The following is a 26775-nucleotide window of genomic DNA, read 5'->3' as shown; positions in this document are numbered from 1 at the left end:
CTGTGTTTGTCCTCGTTTTTCTGTCCAAGCAAATGAATTAACAACTGCAATAAACATGGGTTTCAAGTATTGGAAGGATGGAAACCACCAGCATAACTCCCAGATAAAAACTCACAAGAATGCTATCATTCAGCTAAAAGTTTGGAGTCTCAAATTATTTTTTCCCTTTTTGGAAGACAGTTTTACTAAAGTTTCTTAAACATCTTTGGAGTGATTTCTACTGGAGGGGTAGGAAGAGCTTTACAAACATCGGAGCTCATGCTGAGCTTAAATAAGTTGCTAAGGCTGAAACAGTCAGACAACACAATTTATACAGATTAAAATACTCAGATTATTTGGGGAGGAACCAACTCCTGAATGATGTGGCATACCACTCATAAGAATCTTTGAACAAGTAAGAGTTGTCCCTGTTTAGAACCCAGTCATCTGAAGAAAGGACTTCTACAATAGCCTCATGACTGGGCTCCTGCCTCTGGGGCCCCCCAATATCCTTTTTACATACAGAGACACTGCTATCAGATTCTCTTCTTAAATATCACTTGTTAGATGTTCAAATGCTTCAGTGATTACGCTAAGTTGGAGTTAAAATTCCTCCAGGCTCTCATCAATCTGCTTCCAACCCAGTGTCTTAGTTTATTTCTCATTATTCCTGACTCCTTTACCCAAACTCTCCCAGACAGATTACTGTCTTCAAAATATGTTTGCTCCTTTCCATTCTTTGGGATGAGGTCATATCATCTCTTCTCTGGAGCTATCCATCACCTGTCCTTGGTCTTTTAGGAATTCAGGTCTGCTCAGCTTCTCATGAAGTCTCCTCTTCAGAACAGTTCACCTCTGAGCTGCCACAGGATTCATGATCAGGCCTGAATCCTGTTTTTAATCATCTGGAGAAATCACTATTTGCATGTTGTTTTACCTGGTTATTACATTTCTTGTTGTTTATACTGTCAAGTATGCCACACTGAACTCAGAAGTTATTTATAGGACCCCAGGGGTCCCTCACCTGGGGATCCATAACTGGAACTGATAATCTTCTATCCTTTCAATTATTTCCACTTTCTGATTAAGGTAGTTTAAGTGGGTTTCTGTTTCTTGCAATCACATCTTAAAGAAGACGTCTGTCATATGTACATGTTTAAGATAGGAGCTCTCAACTTAGGCTGGAATTATTTTTTCACAGTTCTGGAAATGTAAGGTCACACATATCAGTGTTCTGAATGTACAACATCTGGGGCACTGACTAAAAAGTGCAGATTTAAAAGAAGCAGGTTCATAGGCTCCATCTCATACTGATTCTGATAGAAGCTCTTGGGGACAGACCCTAGGAATGGGTAGTGCAGACAAGATTCTCCACGTGATCATAAAGTATATTCAAGAAATTCAGAGGATCAGGAGGAAGCTGACACTAAGGTTTCCCATGTGGTGGTGAAGGGACATGGAAGAGGAAATAATTCATATGTCTTGAGTACTGATTATGTGCTTGAAAAAAATATTAGGCATTTTTATTGGTGTTATCTCTTGTAATCCTCAAACAAGACTACAATGTATGTCTTATCATTAATCCCCTATACAAATATGGAATGAAAGAAAATACCTCATCCAAGGATCTACACATGATAAGTTGTTGGGCCAGTCTTTAAACTCTGGACTGATCAGCTCCAAAGTTCATATGTCTCACTCTCCTTTCCACTCTGCTGGGGTTCTTAGCAAACCTTGGAGGGAGGGATAGGGAGCATGAGGCACAACATGTTGGAGACTTCCTAGGTGAATCTGCAAGAGTTGGACAGATCCTGAACTCCTGAGGAGTAACCCCTGGATTAAGACCACATTAACATCTTAAAAGGACAGTGGTCCTCTGAGCTCTGAATCTGCATCTTGGCCCCCAAGTCTAAAGCCTGGTTAACTCCAACTGCAGATACCACTGGCTGTCTGCCTGCCTCCCAGACCTAAAGGTGGAGGCTTTAGCAACTCTGGACTTTATTACAGGTGCAGCACACACACAGGCCTTTCGGCTGAAGCTTCAAAGATAAGCATTCTCCAGTATTCCGCTGGACCAAGGGTCTAGCTAGGGGATGGACGGTAGAAAAGAAATCCAGGAAGCCAGGTCATGTTCACTGATAGGAAAGGGATGATTAAAAAAAAAGCAAAAACCAGGTTGGGATGGAAAAGAGGGCTGGTGACTGTGCAAACCCTGGGGAACATGGAAACCCTCATATTTTACAGTAAGGTTGAACTATTACTCAGCTATGAAAAAGAAACAATTCTACTTGCAGCAACATGGATGGACCTAGAGATTATCATGCTAAGTGAAGTAAGCCAGACAAAAGACAAATATATGATATTACTTAAATGTGAAATCTAAAGAAATGATACAAATGAACTTATTTGCAAAACAAAAATTGACCTACAGACATAGAAAACAAATTTATGGTTACCAAAAGGGGAAGTAGGGGAGCTATAAATTAGGAGCTTGGGATTAACATATATATACTACTATATATACAACAGATACTATATATACAACAAGGACCTACTGTATAGCATAGGGGACAATTTTTAATATCTTGTAATAACATATAAGAGAACAGAATCTGAGAATCTGAAAAAGAATATGTGTGTGTGTGTGTGCAACTGAATCACTTTGCTGTATAATACCTGAAACTAACACAACATTGTAAATCAACTATATATATTTAAAAAAACGAGCAAACAAATGAGCCATGAAAAAACAGAGAAACAAGAACCTATGTTGTGACTCCAGGTAAGTTTCATTCATTAAATACATAAAAGTTTAATATTAAAAAAAGAAACCTTTTAAAATCACCCTGGGGAAGATCTTAAAACTCCCGTTCAGATAATCATCAACGGGCAGCCAGCTAGAAAACCACTGGTGGAAAGTACCTCTGAAGAGCAAGGGGTAGGGGTTGAGCCCGCAGTGGTCTGAAGGGAGGCTGCAGTCGGTCATGCCTGGGAGAGCTGAGGTCACTCGGGGCACGCAATGGGCCCCAGTGCTTCCAGTGTGAGGACCGCCTGAAGGCCGGCTCACTGCCCGAGCAGGACTCCCTTCTACGTTTAGTTTTCCACTGTGGGGTGAAGAAGTGGCACAGAAGAATAGAAGCCCGTGTGAAAGGCGGGAGGGAGAAGTGGGAACACAGCAGATACAAAGATATACGAAGGCGTGTGTCTCAAGAACAGGAAACACCAGCCTCAGCGGGAGGCGACGGGGGCACGGGGCAGCGGTCAGGGGGCCGGAAGGGCCGGAGTATTCAGTCCCAGAGGAGGCTGCTCTACTCACTGAGTGGATGATGCCTTGCAGGGCCTGAAAGCCGTCATTTACCGGAAACACGTGATCCTTACTGTCCGCAATCCGGGCCAGCTGAGAACACAGCAAACACAGACACACACCGAGACGTGTAAGGTTCGGACACGGAGAACCGGGAAAAGCCAGTGGGTCCAGGGGGCTCCATCTCAGTTAGAACCCGGAGGAACCGAAGGGCTTGCCTGGGCTCAGGGGCCTCACTGCAACGCCCTCAGTCATAATGAGCTTACCAGCCGCCCTTCTGGAGCGGGTCCGGAGAGCCGGCTCCAGCTTTTACGTTTGTTTTAATGCTTGTCTCCATGGGAGCAGGGGTAAGATTGCGAAGCGAGATGAGCATTTGGCCTGGGTTGATGTATTTATGGATTTGGGGGCAGGCCATTGGCTCATTTTTCTCCCATTCAACCACATTTCTATTGGCAACTGTATTTGAATCAAACAGACTCAGGTTTCCTTTCAGTGCAACTTTAAAAATAAATTCAAGCTTTGGTGTTGGGTGAGGTCAATGAATGGGGACCCTTATCTTAGACCCAAGCTGCTCATTGAGGGAAGAACCCTTAAGACTGGTTTGGCTGCTCCTGCTTGATGGAGCAGAGGACTGAAGAAAGGAGAAACTGATCTGTGAGCTTTTCTCCTCCCAAATTTCTGTCTAGTGCTGAGACTGCCACAGTTAGAGTCAGTTCCAGGATTTTTACTGATTGCAAAAGGATCACACAATCATTGGGAAATTTAAAAAAACCCAGGAGTGTAAAAAAGAAAAACAGTTCATATAATTCATGTGTTTAAAAAAGTTCATATAATTCATCTATCTATCTACCCATTCGTCCGTTCATCCTTCATCTATTATTGTTAATTTGATATATATAGTTATTCATACTTTTTCTATACAAATATCATATTTTATTTTAAAAAGTGGATTTGTACTATTCCCAAAACAGTTTTTGTTACCTTATTTTATTCATTTAGCAACATATCATGAGCATTGTCCATGTTATCAAAACAAAAATAAATTGTGAAGCACATCCCTTTAGGTTGCTAACACATTTTCACAATTTGCTTATATATACCTGGACATACTTTTCTGCCCGCTGGCCAATTATTTCCATTTATGGGAGGGGTATTGAAAATGCATTGTGATTTTAATGAGATAAAAGGGATGTTTGCCATTTAAATAAGAAAATCAGATTTGTCAAAATAAATTTTAAAAAACCAATCTGTTTTCAAGTTAATTTCAATCTGTTTTGACTTCTTGGCAATTTAGCATCTACTAAAAGTCAACTAGGAAGGATGCTGCCTAGATGCTCTGTGTTGAAGACCCTCAAATGTATTTGCAAATGGGTTCACATCCCTCACACATCCAATGACTCCCTTCCTGTTTAGCATTCCTGGAAAAATCATCTATCTAAAGGGTATTTACGCTGCTGATGCACACTCCCCACCAAATGCATATGTTTTCTATCATTCACAAGCTTAATATGCTCCCAAGCGTGAAGAAATCTATGTTCATACCTGTGTTTCATTGAAATCCTTCACGCCCACACAGTAAACGATTGCACCCAGATCTCGGGATCTGTTCGCCTGGGCCAATGAAACAATGACATTAGAGTGAGAAGCAGTGGCAAATGTAGTCCTTTTGGATCAGCCAGACTAATTGCAATAACCAGGTATTTACTGAGCATCTACTGTGCGCCAGGTACCATAACGGAGAGGGCAGTCCCTGTCCCGGAAGAGTCAATACTCCAGTGAACATCACATTCTAATTCAATATGGTAGATGCAAAGGGAGTGATTAGTCTAATGGGAAGTGTTGAGAAAGATCCACAGAAGTAGAGTCTTGATGAGAAACTGAATGATGAAGGGAGGAAAAGGAAACTGTAAGCTAAGTCATATTAAATATTCTGGGGAAATAATTATCTTTTCTGTTCCTCTGATGGATTTTTATTGACATAGCTTCTTCCTTTGTAATGGCATCATGCTCTGACAGCAAGGTTGTGATCTTTGGAACCTGATATACCTGTGTTAGATGCTTGACTTAGCTCTGTGAAGTGTTTGGGGGATTAAATAAGATAACATATGCAGAGCTCCTCACATGAGGCCTAGAACAATACAGATGTGCATCAATGTCAGCACCTTTGTGAATAAGGGTTTTTTTATTCCCAAAGACACAGAGTCAATGGTATGGGAATTGCAGTCCATATTTGAGTGGGTGAAACTATGACCTTCTCTACAATTAAGTGTTGAGAGGGCAACATAATGAATAATATACAGATTTTGGCTTGGTTTTAATATTTGATTTATTAAAGACTCTTCCAGGTTTTCTAGGTTGTTTGTTTCAGAATAGAAAACAAAATTTGTAATTCCTTGGTATATGTCAATACAGTAGGAAATTAATAAACAATTGATAGGAAACATATGATAGGTGCCCAATATATGCATATTGATTTCAATGGTGTCCTTTTATCCCCCTCTCTTACTACTCCAACCCACTTATGATTAACCCTGCATTTTAGAAGGGACAGAAACATACATCTTTTTACCTTCAAGTTAGAAATATTTCTTGTTGCTTTCAGGATAAAATTAACTTTTAGATACAGTCTAGCCCCAGCCTTATCTGCAGCAACTTCTATATGACATTTCTCCTCTAGCAGGACTTTATATAGAATTATCAAAAATGGAAAGGTTCATTTTCTTTCTGTATCTTGAACTTTATCTTTCTGTTTCAGACACCCTCTTCCTATTGGCAGTGGCACTCCAAATATTCTTCTAAGTTTGCATGTGCCATACCTAAAATTCTTTTCTACTAATCCCTATTTTAAGCCTGTCACTTATCATTTATTTTATATTCACTTATTTCCTTATTAGGGTTTTTACTTTGATTGCTACTTTGCATCTAGATAAACCATTTTGTGTTCCCATTATATAGTTAGTTTCAACTTTTTCTAAAATTATGAATTTCTATATAGGAATATATTTTCATATAGGAATATATTGTTTCCCAGATGCTCAAGGAGCATCTGTCATAATTTACTCATGTGTCTCCCCATTGAGAATTTTGCACAAGTTAGGGATGGGGGACAGTAGTGTGTTTACCTACTTAATATCCTCATGCCCTTTGCCAACAGAGGCTTCAAAAAGTTGAACATTATTACATGGTAAAGTCCTTGAGTGCGGCAACTGTGTCTTACTCACCAATGTTTCTCTAGTCCAGCAAAGTGCCCATACAGGTCAAACTCTAAGTAAATAGCGAGTGAATGAATGAATGAATGAATGAATATATACTCCGGCTTGTGGAGAAGGCTGAATTTAAATTAAATACTATTCAAGAGCTTCAGGCAAGAGTAATGCTCTGGTTTCTCATCAAGAGGCTGGCATCTCCCTTCCTCCCTGCCTGTGTTTCTTCTTATTGTGTTTCTTTTGAGCTTGTCCTGAATGAGCCTTTGTCACTAATGAGGCTTCAATACATTTCGATGGTGAACTGGTTTCCTTGGGTTACTTATACATATAGCTCGAATGTGACATTTGAAAGGAAAGAATTTCCTAAATATAAACATCACTTTCATGTCCTAGACAAACCTCTTTTTCTGAATCTCTTTACACAAATTGAAAGCTTCATTTCAAAAGAATTCCTTTAATTGCTTTGGGGACCACTTTTCAAGAGCATAAAGAAAAGGAAAAAAGGAATATTGAAGGAGAGCTTGCAATTTACTTTGTCATCAGTTAATATTCAGCTTTGACTCTTAGTAAGAATTTCAGTGATTAATACAGTTTGACAAAATTGGCTCTTACATATTTCAAGTAATTCTTTCCCCTCCTGTTTTTAGTAGAAATGAAAGAAAAATAGTACCGATGGATTTGTTGAAAAATGATACATAGTATTTCAAAACTGCTTTCAATAAAGAAAGGCATGACAGATATATTTTATCCCCCAAAGTAATATGCAAATATTTTTTAAAAGGGAAAAATACCCACCATGTGTGAGACATGTGGATTCACTTTAAAAATAAACTGTTATTATTTTTCACATATGGGACTCTATTTTATCTGGGGATTTTACAAAGAAAATCTATCATTTTGCCCAAGTAGAGAGACTGCAGCCCATTTCAGAAGGAAGAAGCCCCGTTTCTTTGTCAGACACAGGCCAGACTCTCTCTTACCTCCCTCTCTGAATAGAAGAAGAGGTCCTCATGGAGTTCGCCATCAGTCAGAGCTATGATGACGCTGGCTGTCCTGTATCCTGGTCAAACAACACAGACCCACTCAGTTCATCCTGCCACACCGAGAAAACCCCCTCAGCCCTGGGAGTCCATCTCTTTGAAGCTGCACCATCTGAGATTCAGTATTGTGAGAATCAGCTTTTCTTTTGAGACTGCAAGTAGCTCCAGCATGAAGAAGAATGTGGGACAGACTCTAAGGGGGAACATGTTTTGTTTCTGGGTTGCTAAGTCTTGTCTTTAAAAAAGACCATACCTGGTAAATTGGTCACTGGACTGATAGCTGGGGGTAGCTACAGGGACTCACACATGACTGTTTCCTAGGAACAGTCCACCTGACTCTTGCCAAGACCTGAGGGCAAACTTGGCCACCCGGGCCATCCAGATGTCCTTCTCACATGCTGTCCTTGACTGCATGCTGGACACCTTCAAGAGTTTGGCAAACAGTAACAGTCATCACGATTCACAAGTTGACTAGAAGTATTACAGCAGTTGTCAAAACTTACTAGAATTCTGTCTGTGATTTAGAAACTTCTAGTAACATTGTTTGTTAGTTGTTCAGTGGTGTCCAACTCTTTGCAGCCCTATGGACTGTAGCCCACCAGGCTTCTCTGTCCATGGAATTCTCCAGGCAAGAATACTGGAGTGGGTGGCCATTCCCTTCTCCAGGGGATCTTCCCTACCCAGGGATCCAACCCGGGTGTCTCACGCTGTAGGCAGACTCTTTACCATCTGAGAAATCATTGCTGATGATGTCTTTGTATTAACAAGTGTTGCTATAGATACTGGGTCTGTCTTATTTGTTGTAGTTTAGAGTAAAATAGGAAGTGGACACCTCTGCAGGTCTGGGAGAAAAGTCCCTACTGTAGTGCTGACTCTCTTTTTGGAGATTTGCCTCAGATAGAGAAATGTTACCCATGAAAGACAGGGTAGTAATAGTATATTGACTAAAATAATAATAAATATTATTTCTATGTGCTAAGCACACTAGCAAGTGCATTTCATGCCCTTTCCCCATTTAAAGGAAGGAACGATTAAGCCAAACTGGTATCTTAATCTAAAATCATATCCAATCACAATGATGAAGAGGCTTGGAGCTCAGAGAAGGACAAGAAAATTAAATTTGACATAAAAATCCAAGACTTCACTAACTCATCCAAGTATTTATTAACTTGATGAATTCAACATGCAAAATTGGTCATGAGCATTACAGACTGTGGCCCATAATGAGAGCTTAATTACTTTTATATAACTTTTTTGGGAATCATCAGAGCAGTAGAATTTGACCTGGTACATGCCATCTTTCTATGTGTTCCTTCTCTGTGATGAAGTGTGTGTTCAAGGATCTGAAGCAATATCATATGTGTCTTTTGAAACAGGAAATTACTGAGGTAATTTTTCAGAAGGAAACACAGAAAAAAAGTTAATCATAATGGTAATTCAGAATATAGTCTTACCTTGACTGTTTTCATAATAAATCTGCTCACTGGCCTGAAAAACACATGAAAAAGTCATTAGACATATCTACTCTTTGCTACTATAAATGCCATAGTGGGCAGTGGTCTCTGATGTTGGATCCACAGTCTTGGGTCAGTCTTGATTCTTTATGTAATTCACCCAGGTTTCACTCAGATATCAATGGATGACATTCATCTAAAGTTACCTTGGATCAATATCTTACTTCTAATAGACTGGAACTTGTTTTTTTTTAGACTGAAATGATGAAATTCTGTCTCAACCTCTGAAGAAATATATAGCAAAGGTTACCCTGGGAATAGAGAGGACTTGTGTGTGGCATGATTCATGAGCATCAGCTAAGCATTAGCTGAGATTCTTCATCCAGTGTCAGGGAAGGAGGAAGGAATTTCATTTACTCAGCTCTTTTGGATGGAGTTATTGGGTACACACTTATGGGAAATTTTTTTACTCTTGCCATCGAGTGTGGCTCAGTTCCATTAAAACATGTGTCTCATCTCATCAGCCATCCCTGTGTTGATGTTTCTATATCACAATCTATATTTGGAGTTTAAAACTCTTTAAAAAAAAAAAAACAACTCTTTTTAAAGTTACCCTTTCAAATCCTTCATGCATGTAAGTGTCTCCTCCTGGTAGAACCTTCTGGAGTTCTTCTAGCCCTTGACGGATCTGTTCCCTGAAATCCAAAGACACCCTGTTAGTCTTTTTCTCTTTTGCTGTTGATAGTCACATGCATTAGTCTTTATCTTCATGGATAGTCTATATTACCCCAATAGTCCCCTAAAAGCCTATTGGCAGGAAAGTCTTTGTAGTAAATCATCAATTTAGGGCCAGCCATAGTGTAGAATAAGTGAGATTCCAGGGACTGAGGGAAAGGACACTTCTTCAGGAATCTGTGGGTGAAAATTTTCCATTCCCTGGAACAGGACAAAGTTTTCACTCTACATTGGAAACAAGTCTTGAGATGCAACTGGTCTTGAAGCAAACATACCACCTTAGGCAACGTTATATCAAGATGCAAAGAGCTCATGCAGTCCAGAGAGAGAAGGGTACTAACAACCCAGGGCAAGGCCACCACAAGGACCACAGGCAGGAGGGACAGGCGTCTGGAGCAAAATGCCACCAGCACCGTTGTGCCAGAGAAAACCAAGTAGTCAGCTTTGAAAATAAAGACCCTGGCCAACTGGGCTTTCCAGGACAACCAGCAGTATTTTCTGTGGGCTGGAGTCCGTGTCTTCTTACTTTGATTGCTCAAGGTGGTAGTGGTGCAGGAAGAGGAAGTGGGTTATGGTCTTGGGAAAGGTCTGACAGCAGTGGAAAACATGAAGCTTAGGGGACCAATTAGAATCATTGTGGACCATTCCCTTAGGGATGTTAGATGTCCACATTCACATTCCCATCAATTGCTGAAAAGGGCAAGAAAGTGTAGTTTTTGACAAAAGAAAAATAAATGAACTTCATTCATGAACAGTAAGCCTATAAAGGGTTCAAAATTATCTTCTTCCCACTGGAGTTTCTTTAGGAGCAGAGGGTGGAGATGCACAATTTAAATTGGGTGGGGAAAGTTCTTTTCAGCAGGGAAGGAAACTAATGTTCACTGGGCATCCACTAGATACAGGCCCTACACAGATTTCTGATTTCATCCTCATAATAACCACTCCAGGTGGGTATTATTGCCCTCAGGTAAGAAAATGAGTTCAGAGAGGTTAGTTAAGTAAGAGAACAAAGGCTTGACATCAAATCTGCCTGATTAGAAGAGACAAAAGTTTTTGCCTGGATTTCTACTTTGCCAAGCAGCATAGAATGGTGAGAAGTTTTCATTAAAACTTGAATTAATGAAGAGCAATGGCAAATTCTAATACCATCTGTGTACTAATACTGTGTCAAACTGAAAAATACATACAATTAATTCACTTATGCCTTAGGATAGCTCTCTGAGGTAGATACTAGAGTTATCTTCACTCCACAGATAAGAAAACTGAGTGACTATATTGCTGAGAGTATTAAACAGTCATTTGACTTCCCCAGTTCAAATTAGCTCCTTCAATCAGACTTCATATGGCACCCGACAATTTTGGATTTATAGCACTTATGACATTTTATAGCTAATACCATTTGACATTTTGTAACTAATTTATAAACTAATAACTAATTCTAACTAATAACATCTGTTCGTTTCAGTATAGACTTTAAGGAAGTTGTCCAAAGCCCCTTTGCTACTAAGTGGCAGAGGTGGGATTTCAACCTAGAGGCCCTGCTCTCAGTCACTATTATAAACTATTTCTTTCTTGAATAAATGAATGAACAAATGAATGGATAAAATTTATTACTTGTATATACTGGTAATTGCTTAAAGAGGAAGCCCAACACAGAATTAATATTTTGTTAAACTGATGTAATGGGGTGCTCATAGGTCAGACTGGATCATCAGGTTGGAAGTTTTAAAAAATGAATTGAATAGGGTTTAAACTGAGGTTGCTGATGCTTCTAAGGTGGAATATTTAAGGTCAAGTAATATTAAAAAGCAGAGACATTACTTTGTCAACAAAGCCGTCTAGTCAAGGCTATGGTTTTTCCAGTGGTCATGTATGGATGTGAGAGTTGGACTATAAAGAAAGCTGAGTGCCGAAGAATTGATGGCTTTTGAACTGTGGTGCTGGAGAAGACTCTTGAGAGTCCTTTGGACTGCAAGGAGATCCAACCAGTTCATCCTAAAGGAGATCAGTCCTGGGTGTTCATTGAAAGGACTGATGTTAAAGCTGAAACTCCAATACTTTGGCTACCTGATGCAAAGAGTTGACTCATTTGAAAAGACCCTGATGTTGGGAAAGATTAAAGGCAGGAGGAGAAGGAGACGACAGGGGATGAGATGGTTGGATGGCATCACTGACTCAATGGACATGGGTTTGGGTGGACTCCAGGAGTTGGTGATGGACAGGGAGGCCTGGCGTGCTGCGGTTCATGGGGTCGCAAAGAGTTGGACACGACTGAGCAATTGACCTGAACTGACTGAACTTAAGACTTTGGGAGACATACAGATTATTGTCTGCTTCTCTTATCAGTGCCCAGATATCAGCTCACATGCCAAGCTGCCCAAATCAATTAACTGGAAGCCTTCTTTGACCCCCTCTACCTTGACTCCCCTCTCTCCTAATCCCCTATGTAATCTAACATTAGATTCCATTGGTTGAATTCTAAAGATATCTTGAGACTGACACTTCTATTTCTTTTGCCAGCCTCATGGTCTGGGCCACCATCATTTCTTCCTTACACTATTGGGAAAGTCACTAACTATCAGACTGCCTTTTCAACCCTCTTCTGTTCAATTCTTCACATGTTTTTAAACTATGTGTCAAAACATGCTAATCACTCCCTTGCTCAAAACCCTTCATAGCAATTGATTACACTTGGCATAAGATCTCAAATCCTTACCACAACCTTCAAGTGCCTACATGGATGGTTCTCTGTCTCCCTGACAGTCTCAACTTGCACCACTCTGCCCCTACTCCCTTCATCTGAGTGCCACTGGTCATCCCTAGCTCCTTTCTCCAACAGATCCTTCACACCTGCAGTCACTGCTGTCTAGGGGCTGGAGATATTCTCTGCCCAGCTCTCCACTCTGCTAATTCTCTCCCAGCCATCAATCCAAGGTAAATATCAATTGCTCAAAGTAGCTTCATTGGACAATTAGCTCCCTCAATCAGATTTTACAGGGCATCCCACAATTTTTGCTTTATAGCACTTAGGACATTTTGTAACTAGTAACATTTGATTATGTCATCATCTGTTCAGTTTAGTTCATTTGTTTCAGTTCTAGACTTTAAACTCCATGAGGGTTGCATCATGTCTGTTTTAGTCTCCACTCATCTTCTGTGTTTATGACAGTACCTGGAACATTACAGACATTCAAAATATATTTGCTGAAGAGGTAGAGGAGGGAATTAGCTTCATTGGCTACATGCGGCCAGTGGCCAGGCAGAAGCTGACCTGGTAGTAATTGACTGTAGGGCAGGCCTGGGTCCATGTGATTATAAACCATCCTCTGTGCTGTACCTCTTTACAGAACCCCCACATTTTAATGAATTCCATTAAAAGCCATAGTTTAATTTCAACTCTGTTGTTGGGTAATGAGAAAGAGCATATGTTTGTGCATTAGAAGGAGGGTTAAAGATGAGAGTAGAGTCCCCCATGAGGCCACCATGGTAGGGGGAGGGTGGCATTAGCATTCACCTGGCAGAAGGCAGCTTTGCCCTGCAGGTCAGCCTTTTCATGAGGGTAACAGCAAAGGTCCATATAGTCAAAGCTATGGTGTCTCCAGTAGTCATGTATGGATGTGAGAGTTGGACCATAAAGAAGACTGAGAGCTGAAGAATTGATGCTTTTGAACTGTGGTGTTGGAGAAGACTCCTCAGAGGCCCCGTGGACTGCAAGGAGATTAAACCAGTCCATCCTAAAGGAAATCAATCCTGAATATTCACTGTAAGGACTGATGCTGAAGCTGAAGCTCCAATACTTTGGCCACCTGATGTGAAGAGATGACTCATTTGAAATGACCCTGATGCTGGGAAAGATTGAGGGCAGGAAGAGAATGGGACAACAGAGGAAGAGAGAGTTGGATGGCATCACCAACTCGATGGACATGAGTTTGAGCAAGCTCTGGGAGTTGGTGAAGGACAGGGAAGCCTGGTGTGCTGCAGTCCACGGGGTCGCAGAGTCGGACACGAATGAGCGACTGAACAACAGCCAACAGGAGCCAACAGGTGGCAGGATGGTGAAGCTGGGATAGGAGCGCATGGCTGAGACAGAAAACGAGTTTGTTCCCAAGTCACAGAGGTCATACTCTGAAACTCTTCGGTATAGCTGTGGATTATGGAGGCGGAGGGTAATTTCTAATTAGGTGGATGCAGATTGGGCATTGAAAGGAAATGTGAACCAAAACAGTAAACGTGATCTTGTCTTTGGTCATTGACTAGTGAGGTTTAGGACAGTTTGGTAACACTAGAATTGGTGTATTGTGTTAAAATTGGAACTTTTAAAAAGTGGAAAAAAAAAAAAAAACGGGATACTGGGGGTGTGGAAAAGGTTCCCTGGCTGCTTTGTATTTTTTCTTTGCCAAAAAATGTCTGGGAACAGGGGTGTTTTCTCTAAGCCTATTTCCTTTCCTTACAAGTGTTTTCTTGAGCTTTCTATTTTTTTTGAGCTTTCTATTTTTTTGGTACCAGAACAGGCACAGACTGTTTGGGGAGCTGTCCTTATCCTTGATGTGTCTGGCAAGATATGATGAGCTAACTGGTCCCAAGCAGTGGTCACACTTCCCTTACACCACCCTTAGTTTGGCCCCATCTCCCTACTCCATGCCCTTTCTCTAAGCTCCCACAACATCCAAGCAAACAAAACAGATGGTTTCATGGAAATTGTGGGTCTGTTTTAATTCTGGGACAATAGAACTATTAATAAAGACCTATTTTTTTTTAATGCTCTCTTAGAAATGAAAGAAAGCTGGGAGAAAGGTCTTTTAAAGGGGTTGATAAGAACCTCTCCTCTCTGAGAACTTGGGTATTACCAAATGAAATGTTATCTTCCTGGGAAATGAGAGAGTCTGGGAATCCTACGAAAATAGGCTGCTATTAAAGAGTCTCCTCTCTTCCTTGGTGGTTTCACATGTCTGCCAGTGTTCCTACTTAGAAGTCAAGGGTTTTCAGGCCACATGTCTTGTGTTCCTTTTGCAACTCCTGCAATACTTAATGATGGACATAGAGTGAGTGATTTGTTGCTGAATGAATGACTCCACTTTGGATAGATCCATACATCCATTCATTCATTTTCACAACTATTCACCGAGCACTCACTCTGCACCGAGTACTGTGCTGGTTTGTAGAGGGAGGGAGTTGGGAGAATCAGGAACAGTGTCTGTTTTGCTTTCTCTTACCCTGGGAATTTTTCTACATTTCTTGAAGATTACTTTCTGGGATTCCAGTTGTATTGCGATGTTTTAATATTTGCTGATGAAACCATTAAAGGATGAATGTATGTAAGTACCTCAAGAAGCACTTCAACAACTTTTTACCCCAAGTATCCCAGTGATTCTTCCACTGCAAAATCCACCTTGGGGTTAGGCAATGTCTACCACATTTTCAGTCTATAAAAAAGAAATTCCACCACCCCCCTCTGAAACCCAGCATCAGCTCTGAATTGGCCACTTTTTGCCTCCTAGTAAAAGAGCTTCTGTGAGACTGACTTTCCTCAAATGTCCTGCAGTTTTTGGCTTTGGAACCTCAACGATACAGTAAACACACATCACAATTAACCACTAATGCTACACTCACAACATTTCCAGATGTCTCAGGGCTCCAGTGTTGGCTACCAAAGACATGGAGTGAACTGAATAGAATAGCAAAGATTAACTAAAGACATTTTGCTGCTACTTTGGAGTCATGAAGTCCCATAACCAACTCTAATCATTTGTTTATAATGTATAAAGATCACATCCTCTTTATGATTTTTATCTCAGAGTAGGTCAGTATGATTAATGACATCAGGATGCATGTTGAACCAAAGATCCATTGTTATATTTTTTTAAAGTTAGGTATAATTTATATATAGTAACATGCATAGGTATTTATTAATATCCATTATAATTGCTGAATTTATTTCTATTACTTTTTCTCAATATTCTTTCATTCTCTTCTAATATCTGTAGGATCTCTAGTGATAGCTTCCCTTTCATTTCATTTCAGCAGTTGCTATATGGATTATGATATTTATCCTTATTTTATATTAAGTTAATATCACACCACTTCTCATATGATGGAAAAACCTCTTAGTATTATACTTCCATGTAATTTTCTGTCATCCTTTGAGTTATTGTTGTCATATATTCTACTTCTGTATGTAATACATGCCAAAATACAATGTTGATTGTTTCTGTCTTAAATAATCATCTTTTTATAAAATTGAGAAAATAGTCAGCCTTCCCTGGTGGCTCAGTGGTGAAGAATCCACCTGCTCATGCAGGACACAAGTTCGATCCCTGGTCCAGGATGATCCCACATGCTGGGGAGCAATTAAGCCTGTATAAATGACAACTAGAGAGTATCCCTTGCTCACCACAACTAGAGAAAAGCCACTGCAGCAACAAAGACCCAGCACAGTCAAAAACAAATAAATAAAATTATAAATGAAAAAGAAAATAGCTGTCATTTCTGGTTGTTGTTTTTATGTGTTGTTATGACTAGTTTACACCTGGTATTTTTTCTCTGAAAAATTTCTTTCAATATGTATTTATTTATTTTGTAACACAGGTATGCTGGTAATGATTCTCTCAGCTTTTTTTTTCTTTCTAGAAACGTCTTGATTTTGCCTTTAATTTTAAGGATATTTTCAATGGATACAGAATTCTGGATGGACTTTTTTTCCTTTTATCACTTTAAAGATATTGATCCTTTGTCTTTTGGATTGCACATGCTTTTTTCCAGGGAAAAGTAAGAGATTTTCATTGATATTTCTTTGTAATATGTCTTTTCCCTCCCCCTTTGACAGCTTTTAAGATTCTCTATTCTGGTTTTCAAGAATTCAGCTGTGATGTGCTTAGGTGATTTTTTTTAAAAAATTTATCCTGTTTGGGATTCTTTCAGCTTCTTGAATCTGTGTGTGAAATATCATGTTTAGTATTCCAATTATACATATATTAGGTCACTTGATATTACCCCACAAATAATAAGATCTGGTTCATCACTCTCCATGTTTTCCCTTCTCTCTTTCAGTTTAGATAATTTCTATTAATGTGTTTTTAATCCATTAATCCATTTTCTGCAGATATTGTATTTTTCAGTCTGCAGTTTTCACTTGGTGTTTTGAGATTCTTTCTTATTTTTCAGATACCCCATGTCTTCCTCCATTATATGCACCTTTTCCTGTAAATTCTTTATATGTTTATAGCAATTGTTTTAAATTCCTGTCTATTAATTCCAATAATTGAATCATTTGTAGTTTGCTTCCATTCCTGTGTTTTTTTCTTGATCATCAGTTACACTTTCCTACTTCCCATGTCTCACAATTTTTAAATTTGTATTTCACACATGGTATATTTTTTAAAAAGCAGTGGAAACTTAGGTGTAATATTGATTTTTTTTTTTTTTTTTACTCACTGCAGACTGTAAGCCTTTTATCTTTGTGAGCTGGGGTCGGGGTGGTGCTGAATATTTAGATTTTCTCTTGAGTTAGGTTGATCTTCGGTTGGGATACAGCTTTAATTAGACTGTATTCCCTGTTATTAACCCAGTTCCCAGCCCGGCCTTTGTGATCTTTTCTGTTTTTGAGATGGGAGTTAGGCGCAGCTTCAGATAATTTTGCTTGACTTAGGACTCCGGAATCCAAGCAAGCACCACAAGTATCCATGGGATTAAGTGATTTCTCTCTCATTTTCAAGAACTCTTTCACTGCTACTTTCTTGGGAAACTGCAGAGGTTTGGATGAGAGGGAAGAATTATTAGGCTGAGAGATTTTTCTTCTTTGGGGCTCTTTAAGATAATCCATCTCTCTGGTGCACATTGTTGTCTAAGGTTCAGCTGACTTTTCCTCATGCCTGAGAGGTCTGTCCATGGCTCACCTACATTTCTAATTTCCCAAACCCAGATCAGGTAGCCACCTTCAAGTACAGAAGCTTCTGCAGATGTCTGCTCAGTTCTACTGGGCTTGTTTCTCTCTCATCTCATCAGTGCTTCCTGTGTGTCTGCTAGCCCCAGTGGAACATATGAATTTTATTTTGTCTGGGCTTTTCTGGTTGACCATGGAAATGAAGGTTTTTCACATCCCTCTACATCCTAACTAGAAGCAGACATACTATAAAGGCTTTTTCTAAATATTTGCAACTACACATTTGTTTCAAGTCAGGAAGAAAAATACTGGAGATGATTACCAGCATATAAATATATTCTAGTACCTTTCATCTTAACACAATAAATCCTCGGTGACCCCACATGTCCCTCTAGCTATTGACCAATTCATTTGCATGTCTCTTCAAAACAAAACTTCTTGAAAGAGTACTTGCTTCCCAGTTTTCCTTGGTAAAGATTTCAAATGTAAAGTGATTTTTATCCATCTCTTCATAGTGAATGAACAAGACTAAGACTGGTTGCAAGCTCTATGTGCATGGTGCATGCGTGTGTGCTGAGATGCTTCAGTTGTGTCTGACTCTGTGTGACCCCATGGACTGTAGCCCATCAGGCTCTTCTGCTCATGGGATTCTCCAGACAAGAACACTGGAGTGGGTTGCCATGCCCTCTTCCAGGGGATCTTCCTGACCCAGGGATTGAACCCATGTCTCTTACATCTTCTTCATTGGCAGGCAGGTTCTTTACCACCAGGGTCACTTGGGAAACCCTGAGTGCATGGTGGGGCATACCAGTTGGTGGATGATCAGCTTTTATCAACAGGATTCTTTGTTGGATGGATCATCCACTGATGCATTGGTGTATGAACATTTTTCCCCCTCTGAAATGATTATTTCTACAGAGAAGTAGTTTTCAAACTCTTTCCTTAGGTGTTAATTCTGGAATTGACAAAGGAGAGAGTTGGAAGTAGCAACATTTGTTGTGCATATGTCTCCATAATCTCCCTTGTGTGGTGTCAGTCCATGAAACCTTTCTTGTTTAATTTTGCCAGAGAATACACTTCTCTTTTCTAGTGGAGTTGGAAAAGTGGGAAACTGTCAAATTGTAGCAGAAGCAAGTGGTTCTGAAGGTTGAAAGATCCTTATATAAACTTTTAAACATGTTCCAGTCTTCACCCTGTAACACTTACTTGCCATCTGCAGTAGCAGAAGACAGTTCCAGGTTTTGAGCTTTCCAAGGTTCTGCAAGGCTACAAGGCTATTTCTTCCTCAATATCTCTTTTGCGGGGTTACATATGACTTCTCTCCACACTGCTTACATTGCTTGCCACTCTCTGTATTCTTTCTGTCCTGTGTTCTTATGGTTTAAATATTTCTTAATTTCCTCAAAGATGGGCTTTGTGGTTTTGTTTCACCTTCTCCTGATTGTAGGTGCTTTTTGCAAGAAAGAAAGTGAAGTCGCTCAGTCGTGTCCGACCCTTTGCAACCCCATGGACTGTAGCCCACCAGGCTCCTCCATCCATGGGATTCTCCAGGCAAGAATACTAGAGTGGGTTGCCATGGGCTAAAAATATTTTTACCCCTCAATTTAAAATTGAAACCCCTCACCTTTTAGCTCATTTTGCAGTGACTTTTGACTCAACAATTCTGCCGAAACTGCCTATTTCAAGGTCCTCAATGATCTCCACATTCCCAATTCAATGGTCACTTGTCTGCTTTCCTCTTACCAATAGCAGCACAGTTAACTCCTCTCTCTTAATTAGAAATGCTTTCTTCTCTTGACTTCCATTGCAGCATCCTCTCTCCATCTCCCACATCAGTTGTCCTTTCTCATATTTCTGAGTAAGCTTTCCCTTCTCTTCTAGAACTTTAAAGATTGGAGTGCCCCAGAACCCCTTATTCTTACACCTACACTGAACCCCTGGAGAAGGGAATGTCAACCCACTCCAGTATTATGGCCTGGAGAATTCCAGAGGAGCTACAGTCCATGGGGTGGCAAAGACTCAGACACAACTGAACGACTTTCACTTTTTTCACACTGTCTTACAAGGCAGTCTCATTCTTCCCGTGGCTTCAGTATCATTCATAAGAGCAGGGAGACAGATTGAATTGAATTCTAGTTCTGCCACTTCTAACACATGTCAACCTTTGGTTTCTCAAATGCAAAGTGAAAGTGTGGAACTATAAGATCTACCAGCTTCCTTCCAGCTCAGAGCCCTGCACCTGATTTTATGTTAGGACCAATGGTTGAAACAGAAACAGAACCTGGGAATCTCCTGGTAACTGGAGAGGCTACATTTGACAGGCAGGAGTAGTCTACAGTACGACACAGGGTCAAGTGCAGACCAGTAACTGAAGTTCATTAAAAGGAGCCCATCAAGGAATTTCCCAATTCCTGAGCTGCCCTAAGAAGGCAAAGGATGGGAACAATGGTTTAATCACAGGGCAACATGATGAATTTGTCCAAACAAACTCCTCTGTATACAACTCTGTTTTGGTTTATTATTCATTTGCAGAGTGGTTTTCACCATGCAGTTTCCTATGGCACTACTTGGCTGCAAACAAATCCCTGTAAGACCTTCCCCATCACTAACCCTTTCCCCTAGTTGAGTCATATTTGGCAAGAGATGGGAGTGATGCAAAGTAGGCTCTATAGTCAGGGTTACCCAAATACATATTTTTACCCTGTGAGAACCTTTAGTTCCACACTCCTCTCAGTTCAGTAGGGACAGGGTCTCTCCTGGTGCTGGTGGCAACTACGATGGTCAGTTTGAGGTGCCTGAGCTTAGTACTACTGACCACAAGGAGTGTTTGCAGGGGCAGAGGATAGAGTGACACTCTGCCAAATCCTGAGCAACAGAGAATGAGGAGCCCAGAGTCACTTTCTCGGATGGAAGCTGAAAGTAGACAGTTCTACAGTAGACAACAGACAAGAGTCTGCTGTCATGGTCAGGCTGGAAAAAGCTACAGTTCTCTCCAAAAGATAGGACTTCCTTGTCACACTTTGGAGCAATGTTGGGCTGGAGGTGGGTAGTGTATGGTGCAGCCCTTTTGGAGCACAATTAAATCATGTCTACTAAAGTTACATATTTACATACCAAAGACCTAGCAATTCAATCCCTAGGTATATATCTCTATATTAGAGAAATCTTGCTTCCCACCTTCTGGGAGACAGATACAAGAATGTTCAATGCAACTTTGTTTATAATGGTGAAAAGTTAGAAACAAACTAATTGTATATTAATGAGAGAATAGATTAGTACATGGTGGTACATTATTACAATATAACGCAATGCCACAAAAAGTATACATTAGTTAAAATGAACCAAGTGTAGCTACACATATCTACATAGAAAAAGTTTCAAAAACATGATGTTAAGTGTAAAAAGCAAGCTCAAGAAGAACACAGTATGATAGTCTATTATACAACTGAATATGAAAAAATATGTTATTCATGGGTATGCAAAAATATACAATGGTCATTAAGATGATAAATCCTACTTGCAGGATAGTAATATCTCTGATAAGAGAGAGGGGTGTGTCAAAACATAGCATTTTATTTCATAAGCTTGGTGGTAGATAATGAGGGTTTACAATCCTTTCTTTGTATACTTTTGTTATACTTAAGATATTTAATAATTTTTAAAAATTGTTGAGGGTGAGTATCAAAGGCTGAACCACAGTTCACAAGGAGACATTCTGAGCCTATCAAAGGCAGTGCTAAATCTAAGCTTCCCACCCGGGAGGCCAAGGGACTAGGAGGTTGATGGACAAGCCTGATGTTGACCAATAGTAGATTTTTTTTTGGTTAGCCCACAGAAAATGTGTTGGTCTTAGCTATCTAGATTTGAATATGAAAACTCTACCATGTTTGATGCTGCTATTTCTGAAGTTTGCCTTGCTGGCTTCATCCAGATAAGAATGTTTGTGGATACTGCTCTGTCAGATGTTATCCTTCATCTATGTATGTGCCACATGCCACATAGTAGGTGAGCAGGGGAAGTTGTATTTCCTGAGGATCCGTGCTGTGCTAGGGTCTCTGCTAGGTTCTTTCCATGGTTAGTTCACAAAGCATCACAACACCACCCAATGGTGTTTATTATCTTCATCATACATTTGAAAAGAAAATAGATTTAAGAGGTACAGAACATGTACGTGCTGGTAAAGCCCAGCCTGGAGCTGAGGCTGGTCCTAGTACAAAGTCTGTGGTGTCTCTACTACAAATGTGGCATCCAAACTTGGTACAAGACAGTGAACTGTACACAAAGACACAGAAGATGTGTGTGTATGTGTGTGTGTGTGTGTGTGTGTGTGTGTATAATGTTTTTTCCTAGGGCATAGATTATACTCCAAATTTGAGAAAGGACTCAACATGATTTTTATGTGAAGTTAAACATTGGTGTCTGATGGAATAGAATACAAATGCACATTCATTTTCAAGATGAAAGGATGTTGAGGAAATTTCTCATTTTGATGAGCCACTTCAAACTCAACCTAGGGACCTCAGGGCTATGCCTTTCCTTTCTCCTCCCTAACAGCGGTCCTCCAGAGGGAGACTGAGAAGCCAAGACCAGTCTGCTCTCACACATTCATCTGTTCTAGACTTACTGAACTGCTTTAAGGTGGGTCCTTTTTTACCATCATTGAGATTCAATATAAGAAGCCCTTAGACAAACTTCCTCTAGAGACATTGCCTGTGTGCTCTCATCTGGAGCAAGTCTTGCTAGAACCATTAGACAAAGCAAACAATCATTTCCACCTGACGCCATGCCAAAGCAGTCTTTTCTACCCATATCCCTCTGTGTAGGGAGAGACCAGCCAAAGGTTAAAAACTTCAGAGAAGACGTGAGGCATGGAGAGCTGGGGACTTGCTATGAATTATTCTTGGCTATGCTGTGATGATTTCAGTGGTATATGAGGATTTAGGGTGATTCCTTAATTCTTTGTTAAAACCCCCAACAATAACCACAAATGTAACAACACCATCTGCTAGGTGGCTGGCATTGCTAATCCTCCCAACAGTTCTACAAGGTAGGGATGACGTGACAGTATTCATTCCACAATCAGAGAGACAGAGGCACAGAGAGGTAAGGACCTTCCCAGGGACTGAGACACCATGATATTATCTCTCAGTCAAAAGGAGAGAGTAAGTAAGTGCTCTGCTCCATTTCTCTTAATTTTGCCATCAGATCTTCTTGTACCTGAATGAACAGTACTTCAAAGTGGAATGAATCCAGGTGCTTTCAAGCACAAAGTATCTGAAGACTCTTTTTCTCTCTGTTACTTTTAAATTTAGAAAAAGCTTTCAGAATTATGCCCCTTGGTAATGACAGCCTGCAATCATTCTGCTTCAGGAATCAAGTGATGTGTTCAGAATATGTCATTTCCCCCCCGTGATACTGATGGCAAAACCACACTCTCGACCAAACCAAAGGCTGACTGGGAGGGAGAGAGAAGTGTGGTCTCTTGGTTTCTACTCAGCAGTTTGAGCCAAGCATTCTTGGCTTTCTCTCCAACTCCTTAAGCAATAAGCAAGATGCTTAACCTCTTAACCCCATCTGCAAATTGCTGATTCTACCTCTGTACCTCTTTGTGAGGAATATTTCCAAGCTATGTTGTTAAAAGCCCACAAAGATAAAATGTGTAGAGGGCACATGCTTTCAGGGAACTGATTTCTGGAAGAAGTCAAAGGGTTTGGGGTGGTGAGTTATGGAGGCTTAGGTTTATTTTTAATTTAAAACTGTATATAGTAGTAAAACTGTGGGAAACTCTAAAGTGCAGTGATTAGGCGTGTGGGACATTGGGGCCATGGTTCCCGGGCTCAAATCCAGGTTTCCACATTTACGGTAGAGTGGCCTTGAGCCTTTTCTGACTCAGTATCCCCATCTACATAAAACAGAATAAATAATATAATTCCCATAGCAACCTTACAAGGTAGGTATTATTATTTTCTCTTATAATTGAAAAAGGTATTCTAGGTTATCAGTAGATAATAAGCCATTAATAGAAGGTTATATATATATATATGTGTGTGTGTGTGTGTGTGTATATATATATATATATATATATACACACACACACACATATAAGTACACACAAATGCATATATACTTCTGTATTTGCACATATTATATGTATAGTGGTTGCTACCATTTAATTATTCCACAGATATGAAAAAGGATAACTATGCATACAGATACAGTGAATTAGGTAAGCTATGTAATGTAATAGAAAAAAAATCACTGGATCTAAACATTTTAATTCTGTGAATTAAAAAAAAAATCCTACTCTACTGACTACTTATATGAATTTAGGCAAATAATTCAACCTCTCTGAGAATATTTTTCTTAGCAGTGAAGTGAGGCCATTGAGTTGGATAAGACATAATAATTCTTTGACTCACAGTTGTTTCATTATGCTTTGTTTTTTTCATTTTGCAAAGTTTACAAGAAAGGTGAAATTTCCAGTTAAAAACAGTGATCTGGTTCTACACATTTTAATCTTCCTTTTTCTTTCCAAAATGCTGTAAAAACAGCTGAACTAGTACAACAGGGAAAATGTTTGACATTGCTGGCAAATTGATAAATGTATCATATACATGCCAAACTCTCGGAATAATTCCTGCAAGATGTAGAGCTGCTAAGATCAAGGTGACAGAAGGACCTACCAGCCTGCAAGTCCGTGACCTGAGGAGGAAAGCCTGTGGTTGATGATGAGATAGATTCTCAACATAGTGATCCAACACCTACACTTGACTATTTTCCTTTGGCACAGGCTTCCTCCTTACCTTGGACATACTAACTCTCTACCTTTCTCAAAAGAAAAAAAAGTTGCACTACATATAAATTTTCCCATCTTCTTTTCCTGTGATCTTCACCTTTTCAACAAAGATTTACACAATCTCTGATGGAACTCATCTCAAATCCTAGGAAATGTAGTTATTCCTTTTTTGAGTCACTCTACTAAGAAAAATTCTCATAAGATGGAAAGAAGAGGATCAATTTAAGAAAGTTAAGAAAATTTCCCCTTTGAAGCAAACTCATATAAGAAACAGGGGGACACATAAAGCCATTCTAATTCATATTCATGATAAAGATATATCATCTCTAACACAATAACAGTGTGTGCCCCCCCCAACACAAGGAAAAATTCAGGATCAGAAAAATATTCATAGGGTTGAAAGATATTATTTGTTAGTTTAAAAATGCAGTGGCACTGATGAAACAAATTAAAGAATGCCTAAATAAGTGGAAAGACAACCTATGTTCATGGACCAGAAGACTTAGTATTGTTAAGATGACAATACTACTCCAAGTGATCTACAGATTCAATGCAATCTCTGTCAAAATTCCAATGACATTTTTTTTATGCAGAAACAGAAAAACATCCTAAAATTCATGCGGAACCTCAAAGGAATCTAAATACCCAAAGCAATCTTGGAAAAGAGAAAAAGTTGGGAGATTCATACTTCCTGGCTTCAAAACTTGCTACAAAGCAATAGTAATTGAAATAGTTTGGTACTAGCATAAGGACAAATGTTTAGACCAATGGAATAGAATAGAGGCCCAGAAATAAACCTTTGTATATAGGATCAAGTGATTTTCAACAAGAGTGCCACCCACTGAATGGGGGAAAAGACAGTGTTTTCAACAAAAGGTGCTGGGAAAACTGGATATCCATTTTCAACATAATGAAATTGTGCCCTTATTTCAAACCATAAGCAAAAATTAACTCAAAATGGATCAAGGACCTAAATGTAAGAGCTAAAACTATAAGACTCTTAGAAAAAACAAAGGCGAAAGCTTTATGACATTGGATTTGGCAATGATTTCTTGAAATGTAAAACCAAATGCACAAAGCAGCCAAAGAAAAAAATTAATCAAAATTAAATAATTTTACATATTAAAAGACACCATCAACACAGTGAAAAGATAACTCACAGAATGGGAGAAAATATTTGTTAAGTCATGTATTTAATTAGGGCTTAATATCCAGAATATGTAAAGAGCTCTTAGAATTCAATGACAAAAATAAAAAACAATCCAATTAAAAAATGGGCAAAGGACTTGAACAGACATTTCTCTAAAGAAGATATATGAATGTGTCAATAAACAAACAAAAAAATGCTCAACATTCATCATCATTAAGGAAATACAAATAAAAACTACAATGAGATACCATTTCATACCCATCAGGATGGCTATTACAAAAGAAAAAAACCCTACCAGATTAAATGAATTAAAAATGAATGTAAGACCTGAAAACATAAAACTCCTAGAAGAAAACAAAGGTAGTACACTCTTTGCCATCGGTCTTAGCAATATCTTTCTGAGCATATATATTATATCCTCAAGCAAAGGAAACAAAATAAAAAATCAGCAAACCAGACTATATCAAACTAAAAAGCTTCGTATCTGATATGAGATTAATATCCAAATACAAAGAACTCATACAACTCAACAACAACAAAACAACCAATTTAAAAATGAGTGGAGGACCTGAATTGACATTATTCCAAAGGCATACAGGTAGTCAACAGGCACACAAAGGGATGCTCAACATCACCAGTTATCAGGGAATTGCAAATTAAAACCATAATGAAATATGACCTCATGCCTGTTGGAATGGCTATTAACAAAATGGCAAGAAATAAAGAGTGCTGGAAAGGATGTGGAGAAAAGGAACTCTCCAACACTGTGATGGGAACATAAATTGGTGCAGCTACTAATGGAAAACAGTATGGGTTTTCCTCAAAAACTTAAGAATAGAAACTATCAGCTATTTGACTTCTGGGTATTTATCCAAAGAATATGAAAACACTAATAAGAAAAGACATATGTGCCCCTATATTCATCACAGTATTATCATTATTTACAATAGCCAATATATAGAAACAACCTAAGTGACTGTCGGTGGATGAACATGACATGAATAAAGAACATGAATGGATAAGAATATGTGTGTATATGTGTGTGTCTGTATGTATGGAGAGGAATACACAATGGAATACTACTCAGTCGAAAAGATAAATGCATAAAAAGTCCTGCCATTTGCAACAGCATGGATGGACCTGGGGGATATTATGTTAAATAAAATAAATCAGATGGAGAAAGACAAATAAATACTGTACGATTTCACTCATATGTGGAATATAAAAGTCAA

The 26775-nt window shown here is 39.3% G+C and overlaps 1 protein-coding gene across 1 annotated transcript in view; it reads right to left on the bottom strand.

The window, feature by feature from the left end:
- Nucleotides 1-26775, bottom strand: part of ANTXR1 (ANTXR cell adhesion molecule 1) — a 256016-nt gene that overhangs the window by 192058 nt on the left and 37183 nt on the right. Inside the window, exons 4-8 of the mRNA XM_020878572.2 lie at nucleotides 9597-9678; nucleotides 8984-9017; nucleotides 7470-7549; nucleotides 4826-4894; nucleotides 3296-3376 (exon numbers count right to left, since the gene is read on the bottom strand). Of these exons, the coding sequence (XP_020734231.1) occupies nucleotides 3296-3376; nucleotides 4826-4894; nucleotides 7470-7549; nucleotides 8984-9017; nucleotides 9597-9678 (346 nt within the window). The remainder of the gene's footprint in view (nucleotides 1-3295; nucleotides 3377-4825; nucleotides 4895-7469; nucleotides 7550-8983; nucleotides 9018-9596; nucleotides 9679-26775) is intronic.

This window comes from Odocoileus virginianus, chromosome 2 (assembly GCF_023699985.2).
Source record: "Odocoileus virginianus isolate 20LAN1187 ecotype Illinois chromosome 2, Ovbor_1.2, whole genome shotgun sequence".
Taxonomy (NCBI): Eukaryota; Metazoa; Chordata; class Mammalia; order Artiodactyla; family Cervidae; genus Odocoileus; species Odocoileus virginianus.
This window is presented reverse-complemented; position numbering and strand designations above follow the sequence as displayed.